At 45.0% G+C, this 15,255-nt stretch overlaps 1 protein-coding gene across 1 annotated transcript in view; it reads right to left on the reverse strand.

Annotated features, from left to right (window-relative positions):
- Positions 1 to 12,139, reverse strand: part of dnah9l (dynein, axonemal, heavy polypeptide 9 like) — a 30,571-nt gene extending 18,432 nt beyond the window's left edge. Inside the window, exons 1-40 of the mRNA XM_076021115.1 lie at positions 12,067 to 12,139; positions 11,665 to 11,876; positions 11,329 to 11,562; positions 10,976 to 11,143; positions 10,427 to 10,543; positions 10,138 to 10,275; positions 9,831 to 9,955; positions 9,545 to 9,740; positions 9,280 to 9,384; positions 8,999 to 9,190; positions 8,396 to 8,596; positions 7,970 to 8,305; positions 7,802 to 7,879; positions 7,678 to 7,733; positions 7,460 to 7,580; positions 7,196 to 7,365; positions 6,865 to 7,087; positions 6,655 to 6,771; positions 6,370 to 6,456; positions 6,101 to 6,259; positions 5,933 to 6,016; positions 5,673 to 5,831; positions 5,295 to 5,417; positions 4,952 to 5,074; positions 4,577 to 4,801; positions 4,271 to 4,489; positions 3,968 to 4,135; positions 3,647 to 3,772; positions 3,433 to 3,540; positions 3,201 to 3,332; positions 2,968 to 3,128; positions 2,386 to 2,542; positions 2,153 to 2,298; positions 1,937 to 2,053; positions 1,717 to 1,855; positions 1,452 to 1,544; positions 1,160 to 1,354; positions 976 to 1,053; positions 700 to 832; positions 47 to 174 (exon numbers count right to left, since the gene is read on the reverse strand). Of these exons, the coding sequence (XP_075877230.1) occupies positions 47 to 174; positions 700 to 832; positions 976 to 1,053; positions 1,160 to 1,354; positions 1,452 to 1,544; positions 1,717 to 1,855; positions 1,937 to 2,053; positions 2,153 to 2,298; positions 2,386 to 2,542; positions 2,968 to 3,128; positions 3,201 to 3,332; positions 3,433 to 3,540; positions 3,647 to 3,772; positions 3,968 to 4,135; positions 4,271 to 4,489; positions 4,577 to 4,801; positions 4,952 to 5,074; positions 5,295 to 5,417; positions 5,673 to 5,831; positions 5,933 to 6,016; positions 6,101 to 6,259; positions 6,370 to 6,456; positions 6,655 to 6,771; positions 6,865 to 7,087; positions 7,196 to 7,365; positions 7,460 to 7,580; positions 7,678 to 7,733; positions 7,802 to 7,879; positions 7,970 to 8,305; positions 8,396 to 8,596; positions 8,999 to 9,190; positions 9,280 to 9,384; positions 9,545 to 9,740; positions 9,831 to 9,955; positions 10,138 to 10,275; positions 10,427 to 10,543; positions 10,976 to 11,143; positions 11,329 to 11,562; positions 11,665 to 11,876; positions 12,067 to 12,139 (5,922 nt within the window). The remainder of the gene's footprint in view (positions 1 to 46; positions 175 to 699; positions 833 to 975; positions 1,054 to 1,159; positions 1,355 to 1,451; positions 1,545 to 1,716; positions 1,856 to 1,936; positions 2,054 to 2,152; positions 2,299 to 2,385; positions 2,543 to 2,967; positions 3,129 to 3,200; positions 3,333 to 3,432; positions 3,541 to 3,646; positions 3,773 to 3,967; positions 4,136 to 4,270; positions 4,490 to 4,576; positions 4,802 to 4,951; positions 5,075 to 5,294; positions 5,418 to 5,672; positions 5,832 to 5,932; positions 6,017 to 6,100; positions 6,260 to 6,369; positions 6,457 to 6,654; positions 6,772 to 6,864; positions 7,088 to 7,195; positions 7,366 to 7,459; positions 7,581 to 7,677; positions 7,734 to 7,801; positions 7,880 to 7,969; positions 8,306 to 8,395; positions 8,597 to 8,998; positions 9,191 to 9,279; positions 9,385 to 9,544; positions 9,741 to 9,830; positions 9,956 to 10,137; positions 10,276 to 10,426; positions 10,544 to 10,975; positions 11,144 to 11,328; positions 11,563 to 11,664; positions 11,877 to 12,066) is intronic.
- Positions 12,140 to 15,255: the final 3,116 nt, after the last annotated feature.

Below are 15,255 nucleotides of genomic sequence, written 5' to 3' on the forward strand. Positions count from 1 at the left end.
GGCGTGTATGTGTGTTAGAATGATGACACGGGCGCAATCTCTTCACCTTGTTATCATCCATCACGGTGTTAAGTGACTCGATCCACATGGGGTCAATGTCCCCGTCCAGGACGATCCATTTGGGTCCGTCGTGGCCCACTGAGGTCAACTCTCTCATGGTGGAGGAGAACAAACCTGCGGCGTGGCACACACAGGTATGTCAAGTCTATCTTCTTGAAAGGAATGATGTGATGGCATGAATATTAAAGGTCCCGCAAGGAGCCCTTCCTGAACAAAGTCATGTGCCTCAATCCTGACAGTCAACAGGCCAGAAGTGAAAAAAGTTCATCCGTTATTTGTTTTGCTTTGCTTTAAGAGAAAGTCTGTTGCAAGACACAGTTCTTGAAATGAATGACTATGTGACTTCCCAAAGGGTACTGGCATCTCACTGATAGCTCTGGCAGGTGAATTCTCAACTTAGATGTGTGTTCCACTCTTTTCCACTTGTTATTTCTTTATTTTCTTCCCAATTTAAGCCTATAAATAGTAAAAACGAGGCATCAGTTTCAGTAATAAAACAAAACCAAGCATTTCTGTGGGAGGCTTTTTTTTAAATACAAAAGGAGGTCCTGGATTAAAAATAAATGATTGAACATTATTAAAAGACAAAATCATGAAATAAGGATAATTTGGGGTCAGTCATTTTTCACCGAAACTCACCGTCCTTCCACTCTCTGGTTGCAGGGTGCAGGTATCCAAACAGCTCGTCCGTGGTCACAGCTTTGGGGTTGATGTCACTCCAAACAGGTTTCATCTTCATGTTTGTGTAGGTTCTGTGCAGAGTCTTCAAGATCTGGTAAATTAAATGACATCAGGCCAATTTTAGTATTTTTTTTGTCAAAATCTGGAAATATGTCCGTATTTATCCCATGGTTGGCAGACGAGTCATTGCTGCTGCATTGTGAACATGGACACAGTAGTTGTTGAGAAGCTCGCCTGGCTCTTTCCGGTTCCTGGTCCGCCCACAACAAACACAGAGTGTCTGACTGCCAGAAGCTCCTCCAGCTGGGTCACCTGTAGAGACACAAACACATACCTTCACTGATCATGTTGATAATATATGACATCACAGCTAAATAGGCAGCTGAGAGTCCAGGAATATTTTCAGAAACAAGGGAACCTTCAGTATGAAGTTCTCCTCTGGCTGCAGGTGGAGCTCTGTGACTGACTGGCGAACAGCAGCCTCCAGCTCTGGATCTCTCTTTCTGGGCACGTCCAGCTGAGGGAAAAGGTCACTGATGAGTCCCAGGAATATCGGCACGTCGCTGGTCACTATCTTGGGGAGGTTGAAGTCTCTCAGCGCTCGCATCAGCACCTGTGCACAAAAATTGCATTTGGCCGCGGTGAAGCCACAGCGTGCGCTAGGATAGGTTAGGAAGATAGGATCCGCTAGCGCCGAACAGCTGATATACCTGATCCTCATGTCTGCTGCGGTCCTCTCTCTTCAGAGATCCAGCCACAACCAGGACTGATTTGATGGCCCTCAAACCCCAGTCATAATGGTCCTAATTGATAAAGGAGGGCAGGAAACAAAACAGGTGATCATGGTACTATTATCAGATGTGCCACAAATGTTACATTTTCTTTTGTCCTGTCATAATGAGGCTACTTGTTGTTCTTTCCAAATAAAACCGTAAAGGATCATTACAATATTATAGTGCCAGGCGTTTGGTGTACCTGTTTGGATAGCAACTCTTTACACAGAGTGTAGAGGCTGATGAACTTGCGCGCCAGCAGACGAGCGTCGATGAAGCCTTCTGCCACCAGCATGATCTCACAGATGAGCTCAAAGTCTGGGATCACCATGGCACAGGGCCTGAAGCATTTGCATGCAAACTGTTAATTGGCCACCCTGGACTGGTCTCTTTAAACGTCTTTGAACCTGTGATGACCAGACCTAAAAAGAGCCTTAAGGTTTTCTGGGAGTTCGGCCCTGCCAGCGTAACCTGGGTTGAGAGTGATGAAAATCCCAACCGTTGGTTTCAGCTCGATCTCCTCACCCAGAAAAATAAACCTGTGGCCATGAATATCCAGAAAAAAACATTGGAAAATTTAGTGAAAGATTAATTCTAAGTCACCAGCTCATAACTGATTCTGATATTTTCACAGGGACCTTTGTTTCTTGTTGCGTACGGCGTCCTGTATGGTCTTGACCTGCACAGCCACCACGGACAGCACCTCTACAGAGATCCTGTTGAACTCATCGAAGCATCCCCACACACCTGTCTGAGCCAGGCCCTTGTAGATGTTACCAATCGACTACAGACCCAAGATGGATAAACAAACAGTTGAACAGAGTTAATGTATAGCAAATACATAAAAACACCAAGGGGACTGGGGTGGCACCTTGTAGTCCATCTGTTCAGAGCAGTTGAAGACATACACCATGATGCCCAGGGAGCGTCCCAGGTCTTTGGTGGTCTCCGTCTTTCCGGTGCCAGCCGGCCCAGAGGGGGCACCACTCATAGTCAGATGGAGGGACTGAGTCAAGGTAATGTAACACCTGCAGAGGCGAGAAACTTGATGATTTATCACAATGGCACCTGAGCAACGTGACTAGACTTTATTGCTCACATGTAGTCATGATGTACAGTGTGTTTTATCACTCCAAGCAGTGGCAAACCCTGGTACTGCACTTAGTGCAAATCATGAGTCCATTTGGTCGGTTCTGCAATGATGATATAGTAAAGGTGCTATGCAAAATGTTTTTTCTCTCTAATTTCATTATATAATGGATGATCCAGCTTGTTTTCTTCATCAGGTACTGGTGCAGATCATTTGAGTGAGTCCCCTTCATCATTCTAGTGTCTACTACCCGTCCAAAGAAAACGATCACACCCCACCTCTCCTTTCATATTAGAGCGCATCCCGATTGATCGACTGAACTCAAGCATGGCCGTTTACAATCAAATTCCCACTCAGTTGTACCTGTCAGTGAGTGGCGTTATCACCAGTCTGTTCGTGTTGCCCAAATACTCGTAGCTGAACTGAAACTGGGCATCGCAGATGTTCACGTAGCAGTGTCTGCTTTTGTCGTCCCAGCGATGCCGCAATTGCGACAGCCACGCAAAGGCCTGACTGTTTGTCACCTGCAGGGACACAAACATTCAGAGCGCCAGGCAGTAAAAGGTTCACACACAAAGGCCCGCCTCTCCTCCTACCTTCTGACTTATGAGACTGGCCACCACATCGCGAGCGTGCACGTCAATAGTGCAGATGGTCATGATTTTCTGCCTGTCCCCCGGGGTCAAATCTCCCAGCAGCATGTGGATGAGCGAGTTCAGCTGTGTGACCTGGCAGATGATAGATAAATCTATCTGAGGCTGAAGCTCAGGCGACAGCTTGGCAAGAATATGAGTTAAAAATAAAATAAAATAAAAATTACATCACCACCTGTTTTTTGTTGTACTCCTTCAGAGCCGTCTCAAAGCCTTCCTCCACCCTCTCGAAGGCAATACCAACGTCTGTCGCCCACCACACCTGGCTGCCAGTCAAGCCTACCTATGTGGGGGAGTTATTTATTAGAAATTGTATTTAAAGAGGGAAATGATCGTGCAGATCGTTTCAGATTATTCTCAGTCCAGGCTATTTTTGGGTGACTACATACCTGTGCTGGGTAGTCGAACAGCCACTGGTCTCGAGGTTTGTCTTCATAGGCAGCCACAGCCTCCTGGATCTCCTTGCGGACAGTACAGCGCATGTTGCTCTCCAAGGCACCAAGCCAACACTCAGCCTGACGACAGAACATGAGAACACAACCAACTGTACGCCATGGACACAATCATAAAGGTTTGATTGCAGTCATTCCCTTTTTCCTCCCCCTGACAAGTCATTCAGAAACTTCACCAAGTGCTTTGCAACTAAGCAACCAAGACTTGTTCAGTGGGACCAGTAATAATTTCAAACTGCATTTCAGCACATTCAGTACCTGTCCTTTGCACACACAGGGCTCAGCGAACGGAACATATTCTCCCTCTCGGCTGTACATCCCGATGGCAACGGCCTCCTCGCTCTCACCCCCCCTTTCTTTGCTGTCTGGGTCCTTGAAGCGCAGATCTGCTATGTTGTCAAAGAGCTTAAGCAAGTGTCTGGTCACCTGAACACACACACAGGAAATCAGGGCTTTTTTCAACAAAAAAGAAAAAAAAAATCGACACATTTATCTTTTTACATCTCCAATGACAAGTACTTGGATGTGGATCTCTTTATGGTACAATCTGCAGTGCGTCACCTCTTTTGGTTGCGTGCCCTTGGAAACAATCTCGAGTAGGTCGGACGCTGAGACAAAGTGAAACCTGGGGAACGTCAGTCTCTTGGTTTCCAGGTACTCTGCCAGGGCCTTCTCACACAGCGACAGCCTCTGCTGCAAGGTCTCCAGGTTCTCCAGGAAGCCGAGCTGGTTGGTCACTTCCACCACATTACTATTCTGGACTACCTCAGTCATCAAGCTCTGGACGATTGAGAAAGAACCTGGGTAAAGACTAAAAGGGAATGTTGCGCTATGGTGAGGTTCACAGAGGAAGTTCTCATGTTCTACCTGGAAGTCGGTGTTAATGCCCTGGAATCGCTCTGCATCGTTGGCCAGCTGACAGCGGATGTCCTGGCTGTTAGTGAAGATGCTGTTGAGGTGGGCCCAGGTTCTCTGGACCGACATCCACGATGAGATGACCTGGTCGGCCACCATCAGCTTCCTCTGCCAGCCGCTCACTTCCGCCTGGAAATACTCCACATACTTACTCATCAGGATGTTCTGAAGCTGCACCTACAGAGAAATGTACATAAAAGGGTGAGATTTATTTGATAATAACTTATTACAATGCATTTTTTTTTTTTTTTAGATTTAAGCACGTTAAATTTGTTAAATTTCATTCGCATTAAATGGAAAAAAGAAATAAATCTTTGTTTTTGTCACCTGATTGTCCTCCAGTGTTTCTATCAGATTCTCATCAGCTTTCAGCAGAGGGGTTCCAGTGGAGCTGTGGCTCTCGTAGGACAGTGACATAACACTCCAGGTCTGGGTTATCTCTGCCAAAACCTGCATATAGGAAACATTTTGTGACAGTTAATGTGCTGGAATTGACAAAAACATGTATAACAACAGTGGATGTCACTGAAAAAAGGAAAATGGAACAGTTCTCACTGCAAACAAAAATTTAAATTAAATTAGATTAAATTAATCTTAAATCATGATTTTGGCAGGTTTCATAGTCTACTTCAACAACTGATAAGACGACACGTTTTGACTCTGCTCTCACCTTTTCTATGGCCATTTCCTTCACCGCCTTGTCCACAATGTTTTTAACCTCGTCCTCCACACGGTGAAGCTGCAATTCCAGAAGGTCCCCTAGGGTGGTGCCCTCCCCCATCACGAACCTGACCTGAGGACCAGAAGCAATACGGGAGAGCCTCGGCTGCTGATCACATTTCACATCAGAGTAATTGGGTTCAGTGAGGTGTGCGGCTCATTACAGGCCCAAGTGCAAGGGGGACCAGGGAAGTAGAAGGAAACAAGAGCACCCGGAGAACGGATGAAAAGCAGAGCACATGTGAGGAGGAGCAGGTAAGAAAGACTAGAACACGATGCTTGGTGGTATTTCATTGAATTAGACGTTGCCATGGGGACGCTGCTGCACCTTGGTGGTGTTCATGAGCTGCTGCCAGTGTCTTTCCCTGACGGCGGAGTTCTGCAGCTCGTTGATGGCTCTCAAGGAGGTCAGTAAGTTCTTCACCGTCGACTCCAAACCCGTGTAGACGTCCCACACGCGCACCTCTTTATCAAGCACCTTCATCTCCTTCAGAAGCAACAGAAGGATCCTCATTTTGGTAGAAATTCACACAGAAATGAACAGACTGAGGGAGAGATGATGAACATTTAAAAAAAGAGTTGCTGTACTTTGGCAAATCGTCTGAGCTCCATGTCCATCAGCTCTACGTTGATTTCCTTCCATGGGGTCTTGGTCCAATCCTCTATACTAGCCTGGTGCACAAAAGACAATCCAAGCATTATGTTTTTTTGGGAAAAAAAACTAAAAAAGTTTGTTTTGGTGAGATTTTGAAGTACCTTGACAAAGATGACCATGTCCCAGACTGCCTTGACCAGTATGATGTCAGAGCGACACTGGCGCAGCTGCTTGTAGTCTGGGAAACTGACCTCGAACAGAGCAGCCGTGTCCTGCAGCTTCTTCATGTCGGCTTCTATCGCTGCAACCGCTCGATTGGACTGAGGGGACAGAGACCTTTTAGAATGCTGTCGGCTAAAACTGGGCTGACCTTTAAAGTTTTTCTCTGCTCGCCAGACACAGCAGCGTCCGCTTGCCTCCCTTTCCTCACCTTATCAATGAGTCGGTATGGCTCCTCTAAGTTCATCTTAAAGATCGGCTCCAGACGGAAATTTTCTCTAAACTCGTGCTGCTTGACCTAAAGATGGAAATAAAAAGGCCATGGTTTTTTTCAATCTCTTTTCACCATATTCTTTAACCTCACACAAAGAAAGAGGAGGCAGTCATGTATAATGCAGGACAGAAAGTGAGAGGGATGATATATCAGGTACTGAGCACTGTGTGAGCTGACATTCTACCCCCCCCCCCCCCCACACACACACACACACACCCACACCTCAAACCAGACACATTTTCTTCGTATGACTGCGACCTCGTTGGACTGCAGCGGCGCCACCTCGTGTTTAACTGTGAATGCAATCTTCCTCAAATTCTTCCACTTCTCAGGCAGCTCCTGTGTGTTTTTTTTTTTAAGAAAAATATAAAGAAAATAAATTATGCCATGTTGAGACAGTGCATCTGTGTCTCTCAGCATGTTGGCACACACCTCCAGCTGCGTGTAGACGCTCTCAGGCAGCTGCTGTCCATAGGTTTTCAGGAGTTCGGCAGTTGACTTGAGGGGCTTGAAGTGCTGCTCGCTGCTGATCTGTCTGTCTCGTATGGCCATGAGGTGTCCCATGATGTTTACCAGGCCTGTATAATCACCATCTGCCACTTTGTTTCCGAGGCCCCGTGCCCTGTCTTCCACAAAGGATGTTAATTCTTTCACGCTGCAAGAAAAAAACCCAAAATATTCAGAATGTTTTGTAAACATTTATAATAATTTGTGAATCGTCCTCATGGGACTGCCCCTCCCACACCCCCGTAATTTGTCTAACCTCTGGTTTACATGGTTGAGCAAGTGCTCCTTAAACATCCAGCTCCACCTCTTGATGACGTTATTCAGCGTGTGCTTGAAGGGTCTGAGGTCAACCTGCAGCCACCCGCAGAAGACCCGCTTATCCTCTGTCTTGCTCACCCGCGTGTACAGGGCTTCAAACAGGTTGATCTGAAGTGGAGAACATTACACTGACTCAGAGATTTGTACATGGGGTCGCTAAATAATATGTTTTTGTACAGGCCCATTGACAGGTGAAACACACCTGCTCCTTGAAGTTCTCCAGGGTGGGCGGGTTCTTCTTCAGCTCATAGTCGGCGTACAGCTCGGCTTCCTCTGTGCTTAGCACGTGGCCGTAGAGCAGAAACTGTCTCATGAATTCGGACCTGAGGAATTCGGTTAAAAAAACAAATGCATGTTTTTCCTTAAAGTCCTTCATTCTTCTTTCTTTGGGTTGTTTTCATTTATAGATTTTCTTCTTACCTGTCATCAGTCCAGAGGTATCGGTAGCTAGCAAAGGATCCCTGATATTCTCTGACCTGGAAAAAAAAGAAATATTGACAATGGAAAGTGGGACTCCCAAGCCTCGACAGGCGTCACTGCTCACCTTGGCAATAGCTGTGCGCGTTCGCGAGCGCACAGTGTGGCACATCTCTGTCAGATCTGCCATCTTGTCAATGTCACACTATGAAATTAACAAAAGAGAAGCAATGTGAAGGCAAAAACCCATAAACGTACACGGACACATCAACCTGCAAATTACAGATGGTGTCACCTGATAGTTATCCAGCTGCTTGTGTTTCGCCACTCTGGGGATGAAGGAAGCCATGCGGGTGATGCTGGCCACCATCTTGTCCACGACGTCGTAGAAATTGCCGCTGTAGTTGAAATCCAGCGGGGGATCAAAGGTCATCTCATTGCCGTTGAGGACCAGCTGGACCTCAAACAGCGGGGCGATGCGCTGCGCTGCCTCCGTGTTCTCTACCAGGTACTGCAAGGAGCAGCGCACGGCGCTGCCGAAGCCCGCCAGGATCATGCGGTCCACGTGGTCGGTGTAGGCCTCCCACTCGCTGCTGTCCAGGCGTGTCACGCCGAGCAGGCTCTGGTTCTCCTGCAGCAGCGCAAAAAGAAAGACGAGTCAGCTGCAAGAATCCTTTGAAAAAAATTGCAGCTAGTGACCTTTTCAAAGTCTTTAACGTACCTCCAGAAGTTTGTGTATTTGCTCTCCTGCGCTGCTGATGAGTATGTGCTGTTTGGAGACGCTCTCCTCAATGTCGGAGAAGATGTGCAGAGTGGAGCCGTAGCTCTTCCTCGTGACGAAGGCACGCTGGCTGAATTTTGCCATGAGAGCTTGAATGGCTTCCACGTTGGCCTTGCTCCTCTGGACGCGACTGGAAATGCTCTACGATAGCAGTCATTTTTAGTGAGGCTGGTCGGTTGCCTCTTAAGTCTCAGCATTTTAACACCTTTTATCATTTGTTGGTCATTTTTCTATGAGCGTAAACTACACCTGGATGACTGGCTTAACCTTAGAGCAGAAGCAAGTGCTCACTGTAAGAGCATAAATAAATGGCAGAAGATATATTCTTCCCTTCAAGCATCAATTGGGAAAAATGTTTTTTTTTTTTTTTTAACATAAATCAGAAAAAAAAGGCTTGAATTGTTCACAACAAAAACAAACTTAACCATATCATAACAATCATAAGACACAGGTATACAGAGGTGCTAACAAAGACTCTTTCATGACCTTTACTTTTAACTCATGGTTTTAGATCAGTTATTACTAAAGAGTCGATTTCGGTACCTGCACTAAGTCTCTTGTGCTCTGAATGTAGTCCCACAGGTTGTCCTGAGCCCAAGTCAGCTGACCAAGGGCGGGATCAAGTTGTTGTCTTACTTCCTCCATCTCCTTTTTGACCAGCCCCAGCTCTACGTCCAGGATGGTGACCTGCAGCTGGTTGTACCACTGTGTCACCAGTGTGAGAGTCTGTGTGTGCTGCAGAGGGTAAAACAAGTCAGTGGTCTGTTTGGTCTGTCTGCTGAAGACTCAAAACTGGTGAAATGTGAGCGCTCCCACTGACGCACCACGTAGAGCATCTCTTGTTTGGAGTAGAGGTGGAGAGCTGCCTTGGGAATGTTTGGGGTCTTCAACATGCCCAGATATTTCACTTCCCTCAGAACTGATGTCAACTGATGATAGAGAATGGAGAAAAAAAGTTGTTGTTTATGTCATGACAAGTGTGTGACATTCATCACAATGTTCCCCCAAACGTCAAAATTCAAATTGAAATGATAAAAATTAAAAACCTAATCAACATGCACATCCTTTCTCAGCGTGTTTTTTGCTTACAGTGGGACTGAAGTTGACCTGGAACAGGCCAGTGTCCAGATCCAGGGTGAGTAGAGGCTCCTTCAGGTGGGTTTGACAGATTTCTTCCAGTCCTTGAGTCCAGTCTGAGAAGAGCTCCTCGTCATGCTGGTCCAGGGCCTCCAGAACGTGCTCGCACTTTCGGAATACATCCTCTGCCTCAGCGCAACCTAGAGACCTGAGTGGAAAGGCGTAGCAGGTGCAAATGAGGCTGACTTTTGGTCTGAAAGGTCAGATCTGACGTTGGTCATGTCAGATGTGTCCATACATGCAGGCCAGCTGGCAGAGGTTGCTCCTGTTGTTGAGGATGCGGTTCCTCAGTTCCTGTGACCATTTGAGGTTTCCTGCCACTGACGGCATATTCTTTCCCAAACTAGGAAAGCCTGATTGCAGCTGAAACACACCGATGCACACAATCCATGGGCTAATGTTAAAATTTAGTAGATTAGATTGATAAGACATGCTTTACAGGCCCAGTTTGCAATACTCTCCAATATTCATTCTCATTTCTTGTGACACAATTATAGTAGGTAGCATATATGCATGTGCATATATGCCTTTGCGAACTGTCTTACTTCCTCCATGTGATGATCCAGCATGCCCTGACAGTGGTCTATTTCTTGGCTGAACATGACCAACAACACATTGTAGTTGGGAGAAAACAGCTGGTGGATCCTGGGTCTCTCAAGCAGGGTGCTGAAAATCTTCAACAGCTACGTTGGGCACAACACAAAACGATGACAGGCAGGAAGAGTTCATGGTTTAGATTTTAATTTGCAACCAAAAAATGTTTTAAAAAAATCTCTGTGTACCCTGAATGTTTATTTTTTGATGTTTTCTTTTTTTTAAGGAGGTGTCGCTTACCTTAAAGGTGGAATCAAGGTTTTTGGAGTGCTGGAAGGCCAGATTGAGGATAGTTCCCAGCCTTTGATCAAAATCTCTGCTTTGCTCCATAAAACGACTGTAGTTCCGTACAAAATTCTGGACACAAGATGGGAGTGTGTGGAAACATTGGGGACATTTTAACCCTCTCTCTGCATATGCTGATTAGTACCAAGCAATATTACAAATATTCTTCACTTTCCAATTATTTTGTTTTTCACTTGGCCAGCTCTGGAAAAGCTGTCGTAAAATAGCTGTAAAATGTTTGTTAATTAAATATTGATGCTCTTCCTAATAATGCCTGTTATCACTAATTCTGCATGTGGCTTAGTGACTGCTTTGGTTTGCTGCTTTTCAATTACTGCACCGCTGGGCAGAAAAATTACATCTAATTGCTATTTTTCCATTATTCCTCTCTGCATGTCTGTGGCACAGAGGGAAAAAATATAATAAATCACAGCCCTTGGAGGCTTTTTAATTACATAGCAGTGTGATATCAGAGACAGCTGCAGCAATCACACCAGGCCTCACATCATTCGTATAATCCAGGGGGTCGTATTTGCTCTCACGGATGGTTCGCCAGCAGTCATGAAACTCCTCGCTCATGCTGAAGACCATCTCGCTCAGGACTTTCCCCCTGGAGCCACCCACTTCAATCTTTTCCAGTTTGAGAAAATCCAACGCAGCTGCAAAGAGTTCCTGAAAAAATCATGTTGGGTAAAAGATGGAAATGAAACCTTTTACTCAGGGATGTTGACTGAAGATGTATTTTTCTTCAAATTTAGGGAATAATTAAATAATTACTTTCAGCATGATCAACGTCATATTTTCAAGACATTATTTTATGACACTTTTGCTGTGATACTATCAAAATACATGTGCACCTCGATCATAAGTAGTCTTTCCATGATGCGGTCTGAGCGCTGAAAGACAAGAGTAGCAGGAAAGTCCCATGGCTTGATGGCCTGGGTGGGTTTGTAGTACTTGGGAATCTGCTGCCGGTGGGTGTGGAACAGCTGCTTGAAGGTTTGCATCACAGAGATGGTCATCTGAACTCTCTCCATCCCCTCCTCTATCTCCATCTTGAAGAGTTCTTCAGGGATGAGGTAGGCAAAAGCCTAGACACAGACAGGTAATTGTTAAATGGTCCTTCAGCAACTAAAGTCACTTTGTCTTCTGCTATCCCCCCTCCCCTGCTGCCTTCCTCAACAAATACATACTTTGTCAACGATCAAGTTGCAGAACTCCTGCAAAAGGACCACCATGCGCTGAGGAGTGCAGTAGTAGCGGGAGTGGCTCCAGATGAGACAGAGTGTGTGGAAAAGAGCCGGCAGGAGAGCGTCCACCTTTGGAAAGGTCCTCTCTTCCAAGTTGCTGATCAGTCTCCTCAGGGGTCGCAGGTGCAGTTCTATGTCCTTAGCTTCCAGCACAGCTGTCATAACCACGTGCATAGAGAGAAGGTTTAATCTCTTTAAACAGCAATGGACTCCTGAGGAGGTGTCATGGGTAAGCATGATAAATGGGGAGTGGACAGTTGCATCTTTAAATATAAAGAATGACTGCTGTAGTGTGAGACTGTGTAGATGTTTTAGATTTGATTGCAATTTATTATGGCCGTTTACCTCCATTGACTTTTAGGCAGACATCTATAAAGGAGGAATAATAACTGCTCTTTACTCTTCTCAGGATCTCCATGATGTACTCCAGCTTGCGACTCCGGATCTGGATGAAAAAGAAAAGAGGTCATATTGTGTTATCAAGGTGTCATACATGTCAAATGTCCTGTTGCAATGCGGTGCAAAGTACATGACACACGTTCTATAAATTTCACTCGTTACAGGAAAGTCACTTACTATTATAAAGCTATCAAAACACACATTAATGAGAAGGATAACAATTAAAATCTCAATTTACATTTACTTTTTATTTGCCAGTAAATTACTAACTGCTATCTGAAATGGGAGCTTTCACACAGTTTATACCTGAGACTGGATTCCCAGGAGGTTTTCTTTCTGAGAGGCCCAGAAGTGCAGCTCAACCAGAGGGCCGGGGTGGTCCCCCCTGAGCAGCTCCGACCCGGAGTCTTTCTTCAGGACATTCCATATTTGCTCGGACCACTGAACTATAAGGGTTTCTATAGAATATAACAATCCATGGTCCACTGGCCAACTGGAGGGGCTGAAGAGGCAAAGTGGTTCAGGTTTTGAGAAAAATGCATTCGCTTTTAAACAAAGGGTTAAAGTTCATTAAAATACTTAAAAATAGAAGATTTGCTAAATCTGTTTTGTATATCTGATTTTTTTTCAATGTTGTCCATCTATTTGTACATTTTCTTGGTAATAAATGTGTGCAATAAAGTGAAAGCTATACCACAGTCTTTTGTGTATTCAGATCTAGTTTTGAATACACAAAAAAGGCAGGACCACCCATATTGACAACTTTCTTAATCACTTCTGGATTACGTACCCATCATAGTCATGACCCCACCACATCGCCCGTGCAACAGACAGCTCTCCTGGGAAAAGCTCAACCAACCTGGTAAGTGTCCGATATACTTTGCGGTAACAGAGGGTTCAATATTATAGTTAAATCATAAGTTTCCTAATTATTGATACTCTAATCACTTTACCGGGATTAAGAAGCGGGCCCCTAAAATATTACATCCTGAGCCAGTAATTGACCACAAAATCTTTAAATTCTGTTATTATTTGTTTTGTTGTTTATTTGTTTATTTATAAAAGCATACGTGACGTGCCTCAATATTCATTATTAAATGCAACGCTGTTAGCATGCTAATTATACTGTCAAGTCAAAGAACGTCATTATCCTAATTCACACATTACGGTGTCTTTAAAATCAGGTCTGCAACTGCATTTTACTCCAACAGTGTAACATTTTGATGTTGATTATTTCCCATTTATAACAATAAAGATTTTTCTGAAAGGTAGTTTAAAATGAGTCGGTCAGTTTTTTGTGTTGTACGTCTCCTTAAAATACACACTTACCGTTTGTGTATCAGTGAAAATTATTAATTTAGGTTTTATTCCGAATCTATGTTCCACGGTTGCAGCATAGCTGTGTGTTGAACACTGACTGTTTTTTTTTAATCTTATATAATTATTTTGTATTTTCCAGGTGGTCTATCCTTCACTGGATAAGACAGATGTTGTCTTCATAGACACTAAAATACACGCTTTTAAGACGCTGACCTGAGTGCGGCATGTTGAACCTGTGCCGTCTCCAGGTTCAGTGGCAGCGGCAGCAGCGTTCTCCCCTCAGCGCGTCCCCTCAGAGTCACCACCTTGTTCCGCAGCTTCTCCAGGTGCTGGTGGATGTCATCAGACACCACCCGTGGCCAGTCCTCATAGTCCAGGCCGTAGGAGAGCACACAGACCAGCACCTGTGTAGACCAAACCATGTGCTTGAACTGACTCATGGCAAAGGCACGTCTTCTTCCTTAGCTGGAAAACAATTCAGAGAGTCATAACTCCGGTTTACCTCGGAGATGACAACAGGTAGGTGCTCCATTGGGTGTCCGGGCACTTCTCCGAGATGCAGCTGGTGCTTGAATCCTTGTTGGGAGATTCTCTTCACACCTCTCTTGAGCACACACAACAGCTTGGTCCGCCATGGTGGGGACGTCTTCCCGGGGGCAAAAACAGTGGGGATGCTTTCAACAGCATTGAAAGCACCAGAAATAAGTAGTGACTTATTTCAAAAATGTACATGTTAGCTGGAGCTCTCGACCGTAAATGTCAGAAGGGTTTTATTTTAGGTGGTGTTCCTAATTCTAATATAGGTTAATGGACATGTACTGGTGTATTGTACTTTTCCCCCCTCACATCAGAAAGACTTGCAATATTTGTTGCTTTGTGTTGCTTCTACCAATGTGCAACCAAAAGTGGTGACTGTGCTTCAAACCAATGACCTTGTGCTGTCTACACTGAATAACAGCTTTAATTTTGATTCAAAATTTTTAATGCTTCACAAGAAAGAAAAAATCCCCAATGAAATATATACTTAAGATTTCAGGTAAAATGAAATAAACCAAGACAGAAATATGCAAAGAATTCAAGAAAGCAGGTGCTTTTGCGCGGCTACCTCTATGTTTAACTCTACCTGTGAATCCCCTGCATGCAGTGTCCCTCTGGGCCCAGTAAAGAGCAGCAGTCTGTTGGTCCAGATGTGGTCCAGGAAATCCAGTATTACCTTCTGGTTCTCCTCCGCCCCAATGAAGCGGTTCCACTTGTCCGTCTTCACTCGCAGCACACAGAAGGCCTGCTCTCTCAGGAAGTCTACCCTCTCGTCCGATAACACCACCCCAACTTTGAGGGACGGCACCTGTGGTGTGTGCGCTCCTGTCCTGCTGGTACCTAAACCACCGGCGTCGCTACTCGAACTGTTGCCCTCAGCCATGAGGACTCGGGAAGAAAAGCTAAAATGACAACAGTTAGGTTATCTGCAGTGTTGGCAATCGGAAGCCAAATACAAACTATGTAAACGGTGAGAACCTTCCCTTAACCTCTCCTGCTAAGTTCCAAAGCTGTTGTTTCCCCTATCAAAACATGATGTCCTCTTTCCACTGCCCATTTCATTGTTTTCTCTCTTCGGCTTCAGTAAAGTGATACTCACCTCATCGGAAAGTCAAGCCTCTCATGTGACAGCACACTACTTTTTTGTAGCCTGTGCGGACTGCAACTGTATCCTGTAACCTGATACATGAGAGCAGATCTGCTTCAAAGACACCCGTAGGACAGGTAAGGATCTTTTTTTTTTAAGGATGCAATATATGTATATATATAATATACATA

The sequence above is a fragment of the Nelusetta ayraudi genome, unplaced genomic scaffold (genome assembly GCF_046127955.1).
Source record: "Nelusetta ayraudi isolate G7.1 ecotype Tasmania unplaced genomic scaffold, CSIRO-AGI_Nayr_v1 ptg000011l, whole genome shotgun sequence".
Lineage (NCBI taxonomy): Eukaryota > Metazoa > Chordata > Actinopteri > Tetraodontiformes > Monacanthidae > Nelusetta > Nelusetta ayraudi.